The following is a 16,316-nucleotide window of genomic DNA, read 5'->3' as shown; positions in this document are numbered from 1 at the left end:
AGGAATAAATTACATTTAAAATATATTCAAATAGAAGTGGTTATTTTAATTCGTAAAACTATTTCACAAGATTAGTGTTTTTATTGTATATTTGTTCAAATAAATGCAGCTTTGGTGAGCATAAGAGACCTCCCTTATAAAAAGTGTTAAGCCGTTTAATTTTGCCATCCTAAGTTATGCCAACCGTCCCCCCATATATATAAAAATATATAATTATAATTATTATATATAATATAAATATTTTTTGTTGTTGCATTTTGTTGTTACCCCCCCCCACTGCTTTCCAGAATAGACCTACATTTTGGGGTCATGAAGCCCCTGACAGAATTATTTTCATCACGGCATATAAAACTGCTGCTTTGAAATATTATTATAAATTCTACATTCCAGTGATATCTTAATTTTCAGCTTGTCAGGAACAAGCGTCCACCCTCAAATTGAAATATGCGCTGACAGAGTGTGATCTCCCGCTACACTTAGATTTATTTCACGTCATATGTTACACAAATAGCATGTCATGTTTGCCTCTGTTATTTGTCTAGAAATGTGCAGAAAGTAAAATCAGTTTTCAGCAGTTACATGCTTTACGAATCAATTTAAACCGAGATGTGGCAATTTATAAAATTCCATGTCTCTCTTCCTTACTGGCTTTTCCATATATCATGTTTAAATTAAAGACTACCTCCTGTTTCTTAATAGAGCAGAGTGCTTGCCAGAGCCCCGCTGTTTTCCCATCATAATATTAAAATCAGTCCTTCACGATTATGTTGGCTTGCTGTCAGCTGGCTGCCTGGACTTTTACCGCCGCTCTGGCAGAGAGGAACTGCAGACTTCTGAGATTTTCCTTCTCTTTCATCATGGCTCACTCATTGGCCATCACATGCCTGCTTTCATTGCATTTGTTAAAGGACGAAAATGAATACTCTGACAAAAGAATGCACACTACATCTTACTAAACTACAATACATGCAACCTGATTAGGTGTGATTCAAATATCGTTGTTTTGTCAAACTGTCCCATTTTAATTTCTTTTTCCGGATTTATGATTTTACATACTTTCTGTGATTTAAACAGGGTGTTAGCGTATATACAATTCTGAAATCAGTTAAAATTAGTTTGGTTTTGTTTATGCCTTGATAATTTAGTGTCATGAGCATAATCAAATGTAAAAACAAAATAAATAGGAAATGCAGTCATATTGTAGTGCAACATTTATGTGCTGAATTTGCGTTCTGTCCTTTCTGCAGATTTCAACAATGCACAATAAAGGCATTGAACGCCGGCTGGATTTGGATAAAAGAGAATTGTCATAATAAGAAGCAGCAGACGGCCAACACATGAGGAGAGCGCTTCTCAGCTAAATCAAATGAATTGTACAAGTGGGGAAACTGATTGCGATCTGTTTGGCGCAAACAGTGTCATACTGTAGTGGGATTAAAAAAGAGTAATTGTTTTAGCTGGGTGGGCGGATTTGGAAAGTCCTGAAAATAGGTGTCAATTTTAATAAGGGAAGGTCTTTCCCAGAATAAAGGAGGAAGTATTGCTTTCTCTAAAGAGGCAAACTGACTTTTTTTTCACATCCGTTCTGTTTTTGACTTCTGCTGTAGTTTTTGAAATTATTATTTCTAGGTGACAGCTACAGACGGTCATATCCACAGCTGACCAAAAAATCTGCCATTGCTTCCTCTCCGCTTAAATTTATCCCACTGTTGAATGCACCTTCGTAAATGGCCCTCCTATCAATATATTATTTACTGAAATGCAGGAAATTTATTATGTCTTCCAGAAAACAATCCTCTCAATAATACCCAGCATGAGTTGAAAGCAGACATTGGAAAATACAAATGAAAACCACTTGTTTCAAAGTCCAGCCGTTTTTTCGAGGCGCACAGCTACAGACGGAGAGGAGCACGGCTTGGTTTTCTGCCCCTTAATTGTTCTTTTAAATAGAAGGCAGCTGTTGTCTTTTAGAGGCCTGTTGTATTTGCATTATGATTGGATATCGTGACCAGTGGCAATGTCTGATGACAGATATGTGAAGATGGAGTAGAGGCCCTTTAAAGTGTTAAGGTTTGAGAATGACACATTCTCTCTCTCACGCCATGCCACAGGGACTATACCTTTCTGGAGCTGATTAGTGTCATGGCATGGCTGCACAAATTACAGCTCCACAAAGGCTAACATCTTCTATCCGGACATGAATGGAAATCGAGAGAATTAGATAAATATGGGATCTGTAAACTTACTGCGACATGTTTTCTCCACCCAAAATATGCCTACCGGCCTTTTGCCATTCTGTAATTCCTCCGAAGCCTTGAAATTAAAGCCAGTGAGACAGAAGACTCCTTCTAAAGCTTTGAAGACTTTCTCTATTAGAGTCAGAGGAGAAATGGTTTTCGTTTAACACATTGCGCTGAGTGGCGTTTCTGTTGTCTGTCTCCATTTAATGCCTTGCATGCTGGTATTTTAATTCCATTGATCTTCAAGTCACTGTGAGGATCAGGGCATTCTTTTTAGGTGGTAACAGTGTGTAAATGTCAAAGCTGACAGGAAAGAGGTGCCCGCATTGTTTTTTTAAACATTTTTTTCAAGGGACATTTTCAAGGCATCATTTTTAATTACAGATCTCTTGTAATGCAATCAGTACGCTTCCTGTTGCTGTAGTTTTTTGCAAAAGCTTGAGTTCGAAGGGTGGGTGGCTTTGGCAGAGAGACAACGGGCCTCATATGCGTGTGGCTAATGAATGTCCCTCTTTATGTGGGTCAGTGGTTAATTTTCCCCTTTCTGTCCCTCCGGCTGCAGGTTCCCTCAACACTGACAGCTTCGCTGAGAAACGGCCCCTCCTTGGCGTGTGCAAGAGCACGGGCTCTTCGGGGTGAGTGCACAACGACGATGTCACTTCCACTGTCAGCTCGGCCTAGTGTTTTGCATGGTGCCAGAGCTTTCCTATTCGCAGGTCACTCCTGATTGTTTTTCAGCTACACACGCACAGTTTCAGCACAAGCTGGGATTGATGCCACAATAATAGAAGGATTTGATCAAAAGCACAGTTTTTTACTTTGTACTCTGATAATGGAAATCTTTCAACATTGATAATAAGAATTGTTTCTAAAGAGCACATTAGAATGTTTTCTGAAGGATCATGTCACACTAAAAACAGTAATGGCTACTGAAAATTTGCCATCACAGGAATAAATTATATATATATATATATATATATATATATATATATGAAACATATACATAGTGCATACTGAATAATTGTTAATTTTCAGCTTGTCAGTTGTTTTTTCTTTTAGCTCTTCAACCGTTTTTTTTATTTGTAATTGTGAAGGGTTGAGTTGTGAAAAAAATTGTGTACAGTTTCAAATATTATTTTAGACTTTTGTCAGCCTTGTTTTTTATTGTTCATTTGAGAAAGGCCAGTTGAGGTTGAATGCAGGTCAAGGGCATTGAAGATCTTTGGATTTTTCCCCAAGTGACGTTTTATGGATATAATAGGCTTGCATCCATCTCCTGCTGTGTGCGACACAAGTGGAGACATGTAAAACTCTTCATGAGGTGAAGCCCATGTGCTAATGGAATGTTCCATCGTTGTCCGGTTTATGGCTTTTTCCCGTTTTAAAGCGTGGTAGAGTCTAAGCCACATCCCTCAGTGTGTGCAACATTTAGATGTTATGAGCTACAGATCCTAAGTGTATTTGAAAACCTGTAATTTGTTATACATAATAACCTGCATCAAAAGTCTGACGGGGCCAGGGAGTGGTCTGGAGAGAGACGGCCAAACCCTGCTGACTGACTGACCAACCCAGTCAGCTCCAGAGGGCCAGATCTGCAACCTTGGACTCCTGACAGAGACAGACTGATCTGTGAGAAATATGCCCCCTTAGGGAGTGAGAGGGAGCAGGGCGCATCAGTTATTGGCTCTTCTCCTCTCCTCAGCTACGTCTGCCACCTCTTAAAACGAACTCCTCCGCTGCTGCAAATCTTAACTCAATATTTCCTCCCGAGGAAATAGAATAAGGAAGTCTGTCTTCAGCACACTTTGATGGAGACCACCGTCCCAGCTGTTCCAAGACTAGAGCTTTGCTCTGCCGGCGCTTATGCAGCCAAACGCGCCGTGTCCGCCCCGACATGGAGACAGGCTCTGGCGGTTTGGCTTTGTACTCCAGCAACGGTTGGTCTAATGCTGAAAACATGCCTCGTGTTGAAAACCATAACTCTCTCCCTCCGGGTGAATGGTGTTGCCGCCGCTACGTTCCAGTAGAAGTGTTCGGTAAATAGCCTAGCTCTGTGTTTTTCTTTTTTTTTAAAGGCTGCACTGTGCTAGTTTCTTTCTCCTTTACTGAAATAGTTCATAAACTTACCAAAGTCCTCACACGATTTTTAGTATATAATCATTTTGAAATAACAGTTTTTGTCAACCACCAGTGTGGATGCTGTCTTGACACTCAAATGGAAAACAGATTGCAGTCTTGGCCGATACAGCACTGCTGGTTTAGAAGTTGGTTCACTCAGCTTTAGGCTTAGATTACAAGATTTGCAAATTAAAGGAAAACCAGAAAGAGGAAAAAGCATGTGTGCTAAATCCTTCGTTGCAGAACTCCATCCAGACACATTCAACATAATTTTATCAATGGAAGGGATTATGTCTTAAGTCCAAACAACATATGGATCTGGTGAATTTCCTGACAGCAAAGTACACATGCCGCCCTTCTATAGTGTTCTGTAGTGCTGGGAGGGTTTGCAAATTAGCAAAGAATGAATGTGCTATTCAATCCACGGTTGGAACCCACTTGTATCTGGAAAGGATTTGGTTTTCCACAGTACCATTGTTTTCTTTTTATTTTAATTAGGGCTACACGTATTTCACTGACCAGGTTGAGCCAGTGTTCTCTCGTGCCAAAACGTGTCAATCATATCTATTTAAAACAAGCAAACAAAAATAAATATGTAAATTGATTAATTCATGGATCTGAAATCTAACAACATTAAAACCATGAGTAGAAAATAAAAAAAGAAATCGAAATGATTGAAAAAGGAAAGGAAGTTTAATGAAAAATAAATGGTTACCAAAAATGACTACCATTTACTTGCAAAACATTTGGTATATCCTCAGTATCAGAACCTAAGGAATAAAAATTGCTCTTTAAGCTGGATTTAAAAGCATGTCATTTAACCATTTGTGGCCTCTGCAGTGAGTATGTTTGAAAGGGGTAAAAGTTCACCCTCTCAAGAGGCCTGCTTTTGTTCTCTGGATTTCGGAGAAATTAAGTCGTTGGGCAGGCAGAAAACAGTGCCCTCTCTTCCTTCCCCTCAAATTTCCAGATCTCCATGGAGAGGATGTGGATGTTTTTTTTGCAATCCTCTAATGCAATCCTCTGTCATTTTGGAGATTATAGCTGGACTGCTGTCAGGGACTACAACACGTGGAGGTTCGCTGGCATAGAGCCATGACTTTTGACTCCATGGCGGCCACACTGTGCCTGTCTCCGGGATGGTGGCATAGGTCCAGTGAATCTCCCACTGTATGGCTCTGAAGAGCAGAGCATCAACCCACTGTATTATCAAAGAGATCTCTTTTTCCTTTTTCTTTAACCTTGGCCGTAATTGTCCTTACTCAAAGCTATATCCATGCAAAGTCCTGCTGGCACCCACTGCCTGCTTATTAATTACACAATGGCTTTGAGGAGTGGAAAGCCAGTGTTGTCCACTGGCTATTTTTAAAGCGATTTAGCTAAAGCCTACTGTGCTATTAAGCTGTGCTTTTCATTGCATTTTTATTGAGATGTGAGAAATCCCTCTTAAGTGTATTAAATGATAAATCTCTGTGCGTTTGTATTAGACACAGGATTAAGGGAGGATTGGGAAGTGATGCTTTTAGAGCCCATGAGCCTGTTACCCTCTTGCCATCACACCTGGAACTGTGAGATCTCTTGGCTCGGTGGGTGCAACCTTGCGGAGATAAGTGAAGGTAAATAGGAGACATGTAGTATCATTCAAAAACATTGCAAACAGATTTTACTGTCTCCCAAAGTAAATTTAAAGGGACGGTTTACCCAAAATTGTAATTGTCGCCATTGTATCTATTATGAATTATAAATTAAATGATCATTTATTAAGTGGCTAGAATTGTTTGTTTAGCTATTTTTACATTTTTAGTTTGGGTGTACACACCCAGAGTGTTGATGACATGTAATATTTCTTCTCTCTCATGCTTCTGGGTCAGTTGCCTATTTTTTGGCCCACACACAAGATATGAAGGACTGTTTGTCTCTCTCCTCTGCCATTGCATTTGATGCATGGGTCTGCTATAAAACCAGTGTTTACTTTTGGTTTCTTATGTGGACATTAAAAAAGATTAGAAAAAATAAAACCTCTTTATGGTCATGAATCATCAGAGATGTCCAATTCTTTATTTGGAAGCTCAGGGAGTGAACACAATGTTAAAAGTTTATCACACCGCCTCACACACATTCTCTCTCTCCTCTGTCATTTGTCATGTTTTACCATATCTGTGTTTTGCTTCATGTTTCAGTGTAATTTGAGGTAGGCGTTATGATCTGTTGATAGGTCTGACAGACAAAATCCTCACTCTTACAGTCATTTTAAAGATGAATGCGTTTCCTTCTTGTGATGGATCCTCCACCCTTCAAGTTATTTGGAAAGTTCAGGCCAGGTGCATTGTTGGATCTCAGATCATCCCTGTGTGCTTTTTCATGCTGACTGGATGGCCACATAATTCAAACTCTCCGAGGATGAGAATCGCATGGCTTTGAAGTTTTCCCTGTTTTTCAAGGGCACTTGTCTCAGATCGGTTTTCCGTGAGCATACTTCTCCTTATCTTTCCGATTAATTGCAGAGGAGATGCACAGGCGTGTAACATCATCCTTTTCATGATTGTGCAAATTTAGAACTATTGTGGCCATTACATTTCTTAAGTGATTTTTTTTAAAGATGTGAATGATTTTTGTAATTTAATTTTTTTACTAGTGCATTATTTTAAGGATTAGGGTTTTTATAGTTCTTTTAATGCCAACCAATGATTTGCAATTTGACCTGATCCATAAGGACATTTGAGGTATGAGAAGCTGTTCTCAGACCTGTCCACCTCGCCATCCCTGTCTCCCTTCCCAGCGTCTGTTACTTTTTTTTTTTTAGTAATTAAATGCTGTAAACACCAGTACAAGAGCACCAGTGCCCCTGCAACAGGCTCCTCATTTCAATGTGTTTCCAATATGCATGTGAATCTGCGTAGAGCTCAGTGAAAGGGGAGGAAATGTATTTCTGGCAGTGCTGCAGACATGGAGCTGCGGTTGAACTTTTTACCCTAATTACTTTCCCGCTAATGCCCACGGCGTGCTGGAATCAAAGGGCCCCCTCAGGCCCCAAGAAGCCTGTGATGTGGCCAGCGTTTGTTGTGTGTTGAAGCTCGGCTTGAGAAAGACAGGGGCAGAACGAGAGAGAGAGAGAGAGGGTGCAAAATTGTGACAGCTTTTTTTTTCTCAAAAATGTCTCAGTTACCACCCACCTCACTTGTTGCCTACAAAAATAGAGTAATTGTTTTCATCTGTGTTTTTACATTGCCGTACTTTGAAATAGCTTTTATAAATCAATACGATGCTGGCTCGAGGGACTTATCACAGTCCAGAGATTGCGTTTTGTCGGTTTCTTAATTTTGCTCAAACACCTTTTGAAAAGGAATGTCTAACACTTTAAGCATCTGTTTTCCATGTTTCTCAAATAATAACAAAAAGCCAAAGAGGATAATGAAAGATCTTCATATCTTAAAGCTGCAGTAGGTAACTTTTGTAAACAAATATTTGTTAAAACTGTCATTATGTCCTGACAGTAGAATATGAGACACATAATCTGTGAAAAAATCAAGCTCCTCCCAGTGGTCCTATTGCCGTTTGCAGAAATACACCGCTCCCGGTCAGAAACAACCAATTAGAGCCAGGAGGAATGTCTTAGCAGTGTCAATCACGCTCGTGTACGCGCTGATCAACCCTCTCTTGCATAGCGCGAGCGCGTACCATCGTTCGTGACTCTCCTGTTCGAACTCGTTCATCCAAATGAACGAATCTTTTTTCGAGTCATTTCGTTCATTCAACAAACGAAATGACTCGAAAAAAGATTTGTTCATTTGGATGAACGAGTTCGAACAGGAGAGTCACGAACGTGCATCACAGAACAGAGCAAGTCGAGCATTTGTGCTTATAAAACTGAAAGTTTTTTATTTATTTTTGAAATGACCGATCGTTTCGGTAGATAAGACCCTTATTCATCGTCTGGTATTGCTTAAAGCCCTTTGAAGCTGCACTGAAACTGTCATTTGGACCTTGGACCGTTTGGTACCCAATGAAGTCCATTATATGGAGAAAAATCCTGGAATGTTTTCATCAAAAACCTTAATTTGTTTTCGACTGAAGAAAGAAAGACATGGACATCTTGGATGACATGGGGGTGAGTAAATTATCAGCAAAAGTTTTTTTAAAAGTGAACTAATCCTTTAATGTTATCTTACTAGCTATATATAACTTATAGAAAGAGTGCAACGTTATAAAGTTACATGTATGGCAAAATACATAATGATTTGAGGACCAAGTTTGTAGTCAAAGTATGGGCAGGCCATAGTCAATGTAAAGCATATTGTTGATGTTTCGTCCCTATTAGTGAATGTTCCATAACTGTTTATAATCCGCCGTTATCGGTGGTCCTGCTTACTAGCCTGCGTGTTCACGGCAGGCTCCGCTGTGGAGGGAGGGCTGTAGCGCAGCAGAGAGCAAGGGGGTTGGACCTGTAAGTTGTGCTTGTTCAAATTTTCAGGCTAAGTCAACATTTTCTCAAAACTGCCTACTGCAGCTTTAATGTTTATTTATTTATTATATTCATTATGTTTATTACTTTACACTGGTTGGGTTTATCGCAGTTTTAGATGATTCAAATTTTAAACAGACTTAAACTTTGTCCACTTTTAACAGATTTATTCTTATTTTTATTAATGGCATGTTTATTGAGTTTAGTTAGTGAATTAAGCTCCACACTATGTTCTGTGGTGTGCTTCTCAGAAGGTCTCCTGGTATTTTATTTGGTAAGGCAGTATTTGTTTTGCATTTCCAGAGCATGTAATTGTCTGTTCGTATTCGGAAAGCTTGTAAAGTAGCCGAAGCCAAAATGCGATGACGTCGCCCTATAAATGGATTTACTCGCTAGCGCTGATCTGCGTTTCCAGACTTCCTATTTTATATTCCTTTCCCCTTGACAGTTTCCGTTCAGGATAGTGAAATGATTTAAACCTTACAATGTTAAAGGCACCAAAATGGTCATCTAACAGGGTTCAGAGTCATGCTAAAATACAGACATCAAAAAGTTTACGAGATTATTAAAGTGATGAGTTGGCTAGCTTGTCACATAGTGGCGTAATGTGCGTGATTACCATTGTAAACATATGTGTTGCTAAATTTAAGCCTGACCTTAACTGTAAAAATTGTTAATGTTCCACTCGAGATTGACTTTTCCCATTTGGTTACCACGAGGGAGTCTGAGACCAGAAAAAAGGCCTTTTTTTATTGTCTTACAATGTTGAGGGGATATGGATTTTGCAGGTGTGTCTTGGGAAGTTTTGTGAGATACCCAGCTATTAGACTCGCAGTTGAGATTGTGGATATTCACGTTTGATGTATTGTGAAGTTAAGTCAAGCCGAATAAAGACGTTTGAATTTAGCAGACTTGAACTTGTGAGTGCAGGTCACCCTCACTTCCAGTATGTAAAATAATTGTGGCAAATAAAACAAAAAATACTGACTATTTTTTTGAAACACTCAGTGCATTTCAGTGAGAAATAACCTGATTTTGAACAGGAAATTTTTCTCTGCTCTTTATCCTCAAAAATTATGCCATTAAAAAGTTAATACACAATAACTTTTATGACCCTATGTTAATCAGATTTAGTTTATTTATTAACTTGGCCTTTGCTAAAGAAATGGCCTGGATGAAAGTGACATATATAAAGTCGGATGACTGAAGCCATGGGACAGGTCATAATATCTGTGCTCAATATCACCTAAAAGTGTGCTACACTGAAACGCTGATATGATTTTATAACGATAATTGAAATTTACTGACGCTTTCAAATCGAAGTCTCGATTCTCAGCGAGAGGAAATTGTATTATGTTGAGCGTGCACTGCATCCATTAGAAGTGGGCCATTAGTTACAATGCAAAAAGGCAAACAATTGAAGTGGCCAATTTGATGATTCTTTTTTCAAGGCTATCATTGTCCCGTTAATCAATCTGGGAGCATATCATTTGTGTCACATTGGCTCTAAAACGCTTTAAATTGGATTGATCTGACCCAGATTATATTGAAATCAATGAATAGTGGCTCTAAGACAAGTTTAGGAAGTTAAATGCTCCTATTAATCTTGGTGTCTGAATCCAGTGGGGGTTTTAGCCATGATGATAGTTTCTTTGTAGATAGCTGTCTCTCTTGCTGAGACCTCAAGCGCCCACAGCTATAAAGGACACCAGAGGAGAATAAAATACAGACTAATAGCGTTTGCAGATTTCCACAGTCCATTTGACACACTTAAGCTATGTTCACACAGCAGACATGGCAAGGTTAGTCCCCAAAAATTATATTAATGAATTTAAATTCATGATATTTAATATGTATACACCCACTGGCCACTTTATTAGGTACACCTTGCTAGTACCGGATTGCCTTCAGAACTGCCTAAATTCCCCTGACCTCTGGCATCAACAAGGCATTTTCGTCCACAGAACTTCCACTCACTTGATATTTTCTTATTTTCAGACCATTCTCTGTAAACCCTAGTGATGGTTGTGAAAATCCCTGTATATCAGCATTTTCTGAAATAGTCAGACCAGCCTGTCTGGCACCAACAACCACGCCACGTTCAAAGGCACCAACAACCACTCCAAATTCATATGTATTCATTCAAATGTATATATATAAATATATACATTTTTTGTGGAAATTATAATTAAGATGTGTGCATTTGCATGTATGCAAAGAAAAATGTAAATATTTAAAAATATTACCAAAATATATATTTTTTAGTTAATGGATGCACCATATGACATTATTCCTTAAATTCCCCCCTAATTAAAATCAATCTGCAGATGACAAAGAAATTGTTCAAAACAAGTTTTAACTTTATTTTGTTCTGATTTTCCCATCTGGGATTTGATTTGGATTTCCTCCTTGGGGTTAAAGTGCAATCAGAAACAACAAACTAGGCCCTGCCTTTGTAAACAGTGAAAATATAACATAACATAACATAAAATGGGTGGATTGGGGGGTATGTAAAAAAACTAAAAAAAAAACTTGCATCACATTAAGTTAATTGTGATTGTCAAAACATTTGGTAACTAAACAGAATTTTATTGAGTTTAGTGACAACACAATGTTTACATTGTACAATGACTGGTATGCTACTGTTTTTATTATTGCTTGACACAAACTTCACAATTTCAATTCAATTCTTGTAATTTGATTTTGTATCTTGATTCAATATCGATTCCTTTGGATAAATATTAGGGTACAGTAGATGCATTAATGTTAATTTTTCTCCAAATTTTTTTTATCTCACCTAATGCTTTAAACATACAGATCCCTGTCAGCTGGTATTACTATTAAAGGTTAAAAATAACATCTCAAATTAAATATAATGCGTTTTTTATTGTAACAATGTTATAATATTTTAATGATATAGGAAAAAAGTGCTATGGTAATTAAATGGCTTTCCTGAGGTAAATGTAACGTTACGTGACATTGTTTATGGACCTTTTTCCGCGGTTGAAAAACACTGATCGACCGATTTTATTACATTTCCGTAAGTTGAACTGTATCTTTTAAATTACCTATTGATCATTCGTGTTTATTTACTAAGTAACTTCGTAGTAAAGAGTAACAGATGATCGTTTCACGTGCCGCTTGAAATGAGATCTGTCAGTGATCTGTCTCGTCACATTTACAAGCGCCAAAGCGGTGTTTATTGTTTGAATTTCGTAATTAAATTGACAGAATCTGAGAGCTGAGAATTTGTTTCATATCAATAGTAACATTCTCTTTCTTGTCCGTCGGTGTCAGTGTCCTCTTTGCTTCGCGATTTTTGCGTGTAAAAAGTGACAATTGCGTGAGTCTCACAGTGAATTCGTGAGAATTGGCAGCTCAGCGGATTCAGTTTGTAAATGTTTTTGGCGGGTGGGCTTGTGCTTCTATGGTCTTGTTCATTTGCCATGTTGTTTGTGTATAGTTTGGAACTACGGGAGCCCAGAGGGGAGCGTCGGCGGATGTTAAAGAGAAAACCGACACATTCGAGTTAATCGATAAAATAGATTAAACAGAGGCCCTACGTGGACCCTCTTTTTTGTCATTGACACTGATTCCATCAGTCACCAAAGGATTTGAGACACTGAGTCTCAGCTGCAGGCTTGACCTTTCAGACATTGAGAATGGGATGTCTATCACACTCAGCGAGCCTCCTGCTCCTAGACAGTATCATGGTCTCTTAAAAACATTATGTGCAATCTGTCCACCCTGAGCTCAAGCCAGATCGCTGAGGAGAAGTGGCTCAAATGGCAGCTGTTTGGGAACATGCTCAAAGTACAGGCTGGATTTGCAATCGTCACGACTTCACTCAGAGATCACTCACTGTCTGTGAAAGTAATGACAAATTAAAAACCTCCCTGGCTCTTCATAACTCAGAATCAGAACTGTAAAGTATAGGATGTTGAGACACACCACAGCTTTTTTCATTTATGGTTTAAGTACTTCCATGTTCCACAATTTGTGGTCTGATGTCTTGGCTGCTTTGTAAAAACTGATACGTGCATGTTTGGGGGGGAAAAAAAGAGTTGTTTCCTCGACATGCTGTCCGTGCTGTTTTATCTAGTGTTTGCATGCTTGTAAATTATGAATGTAGTAAATCTAAATTTTCCAACATTAAAAATGGTTAAACAAAGAATTGGGTGAATTACAGAATACAAAAGGATGTGCTATGTTGAATATGAATACAATAATTTTCATGATGATATCATTTGACTAAATTCAGTGCAATTGTATTAAATCCTTCCGCTTGAAAGTTTGCTTGTATTGATGGCTAATTATGATTAGCTAGTTGTCTAACAACCAAATAGTTGATTAGTGAGATTATAGACTATTAAATATAATAAATATTATTATTTATTTCTATTGTTTTTCCAGTTCTTTTGTACTGGTTCTTTAATTAGCAACAACATCCTGTGCTTTAGATGTAGTTTCCATGATAAAAATCCTCTCGTAAAAGTTGTATCTATATATTCATCCCCCCTGCAGCACTGTTGCTATCCATATATATGCAGATGGACTTTTTTGCCGTTGTGTCACGTCTCATTGTTTTTTTGCGCATCCTGCAACGAACATTGTAGTTTTAAGACTCTCTGACAAGTTAAAACACTTCAACTTTTAAAAATGCAAGATGAGCCTTCTTTTGAGTCGTAGATTTGACTATTAAAGCCGGAATGTTGTATTGGCCAATCAGTATCTAGGATCGGATCTATAAACTGTTTTATGATGGCCTTCTTGACATCAGAACATCAGTCAATAGACCAAACCCTGTCAAACCCTTGTTTTCACTGAAGCTGTTACATTAGTAGCATAGCCAATAATGCTGCAGCACTATGCACCATATATTTTATTGCCAAAGTATGTTAATGCTAATCTATGATGCATGATATAATCACTTCTTGTGAAGCGGCAGACAGTCGGTCGAATTAAGAGTCAGACACAGTGAAATCATTAGTGTTTGCCTTCAAAGCCAATTGTTTTGTCAATGAAGCACAGGCTATTGATCATTTTCATTTACGTGGAGTGCTTGATCAGCTCAGAGTCAGTGTCAATAACCCGGCCTCTTCAGTTCCAGCTTCGTCTATAGTTAGACTCCATGTATCCTTAAGTTTATTATTGTGGTTTGAGCAACTTATGTACACTTAGCCACGGCTCCAACAGAATACCTGACTTGTTGGATTGGTATTCGGATCCAGTCCTCCCGGGTTGGGCAGTGCTGATGCCATGCATATTACTACAAGACTAATATCCTGCGGAAAGCAAAGTGCCCAGCACAGCGTCTTACCAGAAACATTCTGTTAAGATGGTTAATATGGCAGGCCAGGCTGTGCCAGCTCAGTGCGGAATGCCTAATGAAGATTAATATCTGCCTTCAACACAAGCGACAGCCACTGCTTTCTCTTAACTCTCATCTACTTGATGAAGGTAGAGAGGAAATAACTGCAGGATGTGAGTGTGAGAAAGTTTCTGACCTGTTGGCGGGACTTGGTTTTGTAATGTGTTTTTATTCTTCATGAACTTAAACATTGGGTTTAGTATTATTGCAAATTACATTCGTAGTAGCAATATTCATGGTAATATTCGTAGCAGCTTTTTTTGTTTTGTTTTTAAAGGTTTGTGGTCTGTAAGACTTTTAAAGTGGTAAAAAAGAAAAAAAAGAACTCTCTTATGCTCACCAAGCAGTTTTTTATATTTATTTATTTTAAAATGTAATTTATTCTGTGATGACAAAGCCGAATTTTCAGCAGCCATTACTCCAGTCCGTCTCACAATCCTTCAGAAATTATTCTTAAATGCTGATTTTTGTGGAAACCAGGATACCTATTTTTCTGGATTCTTTGATAAATAGAAAGTTTAAAAGAACAGCCTAGAAATAGAAATGTTTTTACTCTCACTTATGATCAATATAATGCATAAATATAATGTTTTACTGAATATGTGTCTGGAGCATTTTTGTTAACAACTAGACCATGATTTCAACTCACTTCCTAGATTATTTGACATTAGTTTACATGTAATGTAGTTAAGCAGACTAGAGGCCCGTTAGCACCAAGAACGATAACTATAAAGATAGCTAGAATGATAACTATAAAGATAGCTATAACTATATTAGCGTCCACACCAACAGACGATATCGTTCTGTTTATTCTAAGCACTTTAAGTGCTCGAGCTCATTAAAGCTGATGGTTTCTGATTGTCAGTGTTTTTATCGTTCATAAGCTGGATAAAATCGTTCTGAAAGTGATTCCAACGATCACCGTTATCTCTTTGCCGTTATCGTTATAGTTGTGGTGTGAACTCTGCTATTCTTTAATATTGAGAACAAATTTTAGAACAATATCTTTATTGTTATCCTTATAGTTATCGTCCTTGGTGTGAACGTGCCTTAACTAATCGCTGCTCTGTGTGTGTTTTGCAGGACAAGTCCCCCTTATTGTTGTGTGGACCTTTATTCCTTGAGGACAGGAGAGATGGTCAAGTCCATTCAGTTTAAAACGCCCATCTATGATCTTTACTGCAACAAAAGGTGTGTTTACACACGTGTGTCCTGCACTTCACCTTGTAATCATTTTAAATGCAACATTAAGCTTATATATACTTTATTATTTTTCCCCCCATCTCCATCCCCTGATGGCCATAGGATCCTCGTTGTTAGTCTTCAAGAAAAGATCGCTGCCTTTGACAGCTGCACCTTTATGAAAAAGTTCTTTGTCACAAGTAAGTTCTTCATGTTATAGATGTGTCTGCTGAACTTGACCTTTCATGACCTTCTCTAGTCTCCGACACAAGTTTTCTCTGCCTCTTTGATCTGCAGCTTCGCAAAACAGGAAACCTAGTCTTGATTAATCCTCTTCTCACACTGACTTCATTAAACCCACAAAACCCCGCTCAACCCTTATACGTGCTGTCACACCAACGGAGCCGTTTTCCCCTGTGTCACTCCTCAGGGCTATATGATATCAAAGCTCGTCCACAAATCCACAGGCCTGCTTGTTTACAGAAATGGCTTTGTTTTACAATGTGTCAGAGTTGGGCATTACCAGAAACTGTCTGTGTCAAACCGTCATTGCGTCGTTTAAACAATAACAAACAAATGCATATTGTCACTCAGCCCAGCTCTAGCACTTAAAGAGCCATTTCCTCTCCTCCAGGCCAGACCACAGGCAAAATCCAAATGTTTTTTTTTGCACTCTTGAAGGGGATGCTACTCATAAGGTCCCAACTGTCATGTGCGCACAACTGTGTATGGTTTCAGAAAAATACATTGTCCATGTCACCAAATATAACCAGGCCTCTGCTGCCCACTTAAGCAATCGTCTGTTGTAAATTGCTATTAGCTTTATTTTAATGGCTCTCATTGTCTATCCGACTTCCCCGTCAATGTCTGCGCCACAGGAAACGGGGACGGTCAATAACCCTTTACATCATTAATTGCTTCTCTAAAGCTTCCTCAACATAGG

General features: G+C 38.5%; 1 protein-coding gene across 7 annotated transcripts in view; it reads left to right on the top strand.

Annotated features, from left to right (window-relative positions):
* Positions 1-16,316, top strand: part of bcas3 (BCAS3 microtubule associated cell migration factor) — a 254,043-nt gene that overhangs the window by 17,052 nt on the left and 220,675 nt on the right. For all 7 annotated transcript variants that reach the window (XR_013195948.1, XM_077208302.1, XM_077208300.1 and 4 more), the window contains exons 7-9: positions 2,803-2,875; positions 15,275-15,382; positions 15,497-15,573. Coding sequence is in view for 6 of the 7 variants with exons in the window: in XM_077208302.1 (XP_077064417.1) it covers positions 2,803-2,875; positions 15,275-15,382; positions 15,497-15,573 (258 nt within the window). In the remaining variant the exon portion in view is untranslated. The remainder of the gene's footprint in view (positions 1-2,802; positions 2,876-15,274; positions 15,383-15,496; positions 15,574-16,316) is intronic.

Source organism: Siphateles boraxobius, unplaced genomic scaffold, assembly GCF_051911475.1.
Source record: "Siphateles boraxobius isolate OS27281-9 unplaced genomic scaffold, OSU_SipBor_1 6, whole genome shotgun sequence".
Lineage (NCBI taxonomy): Eukaryota > Metazoa > Chordata > Actinopteri > Cypriniformes > Leuciscidae > Siphateles > Siphateles boraxobius.
The sequence above is the reverse complement of the archived record's forward strand: the minus strand, read 5'-3'. Positions and strand labels throughout refer to the sequence as shown.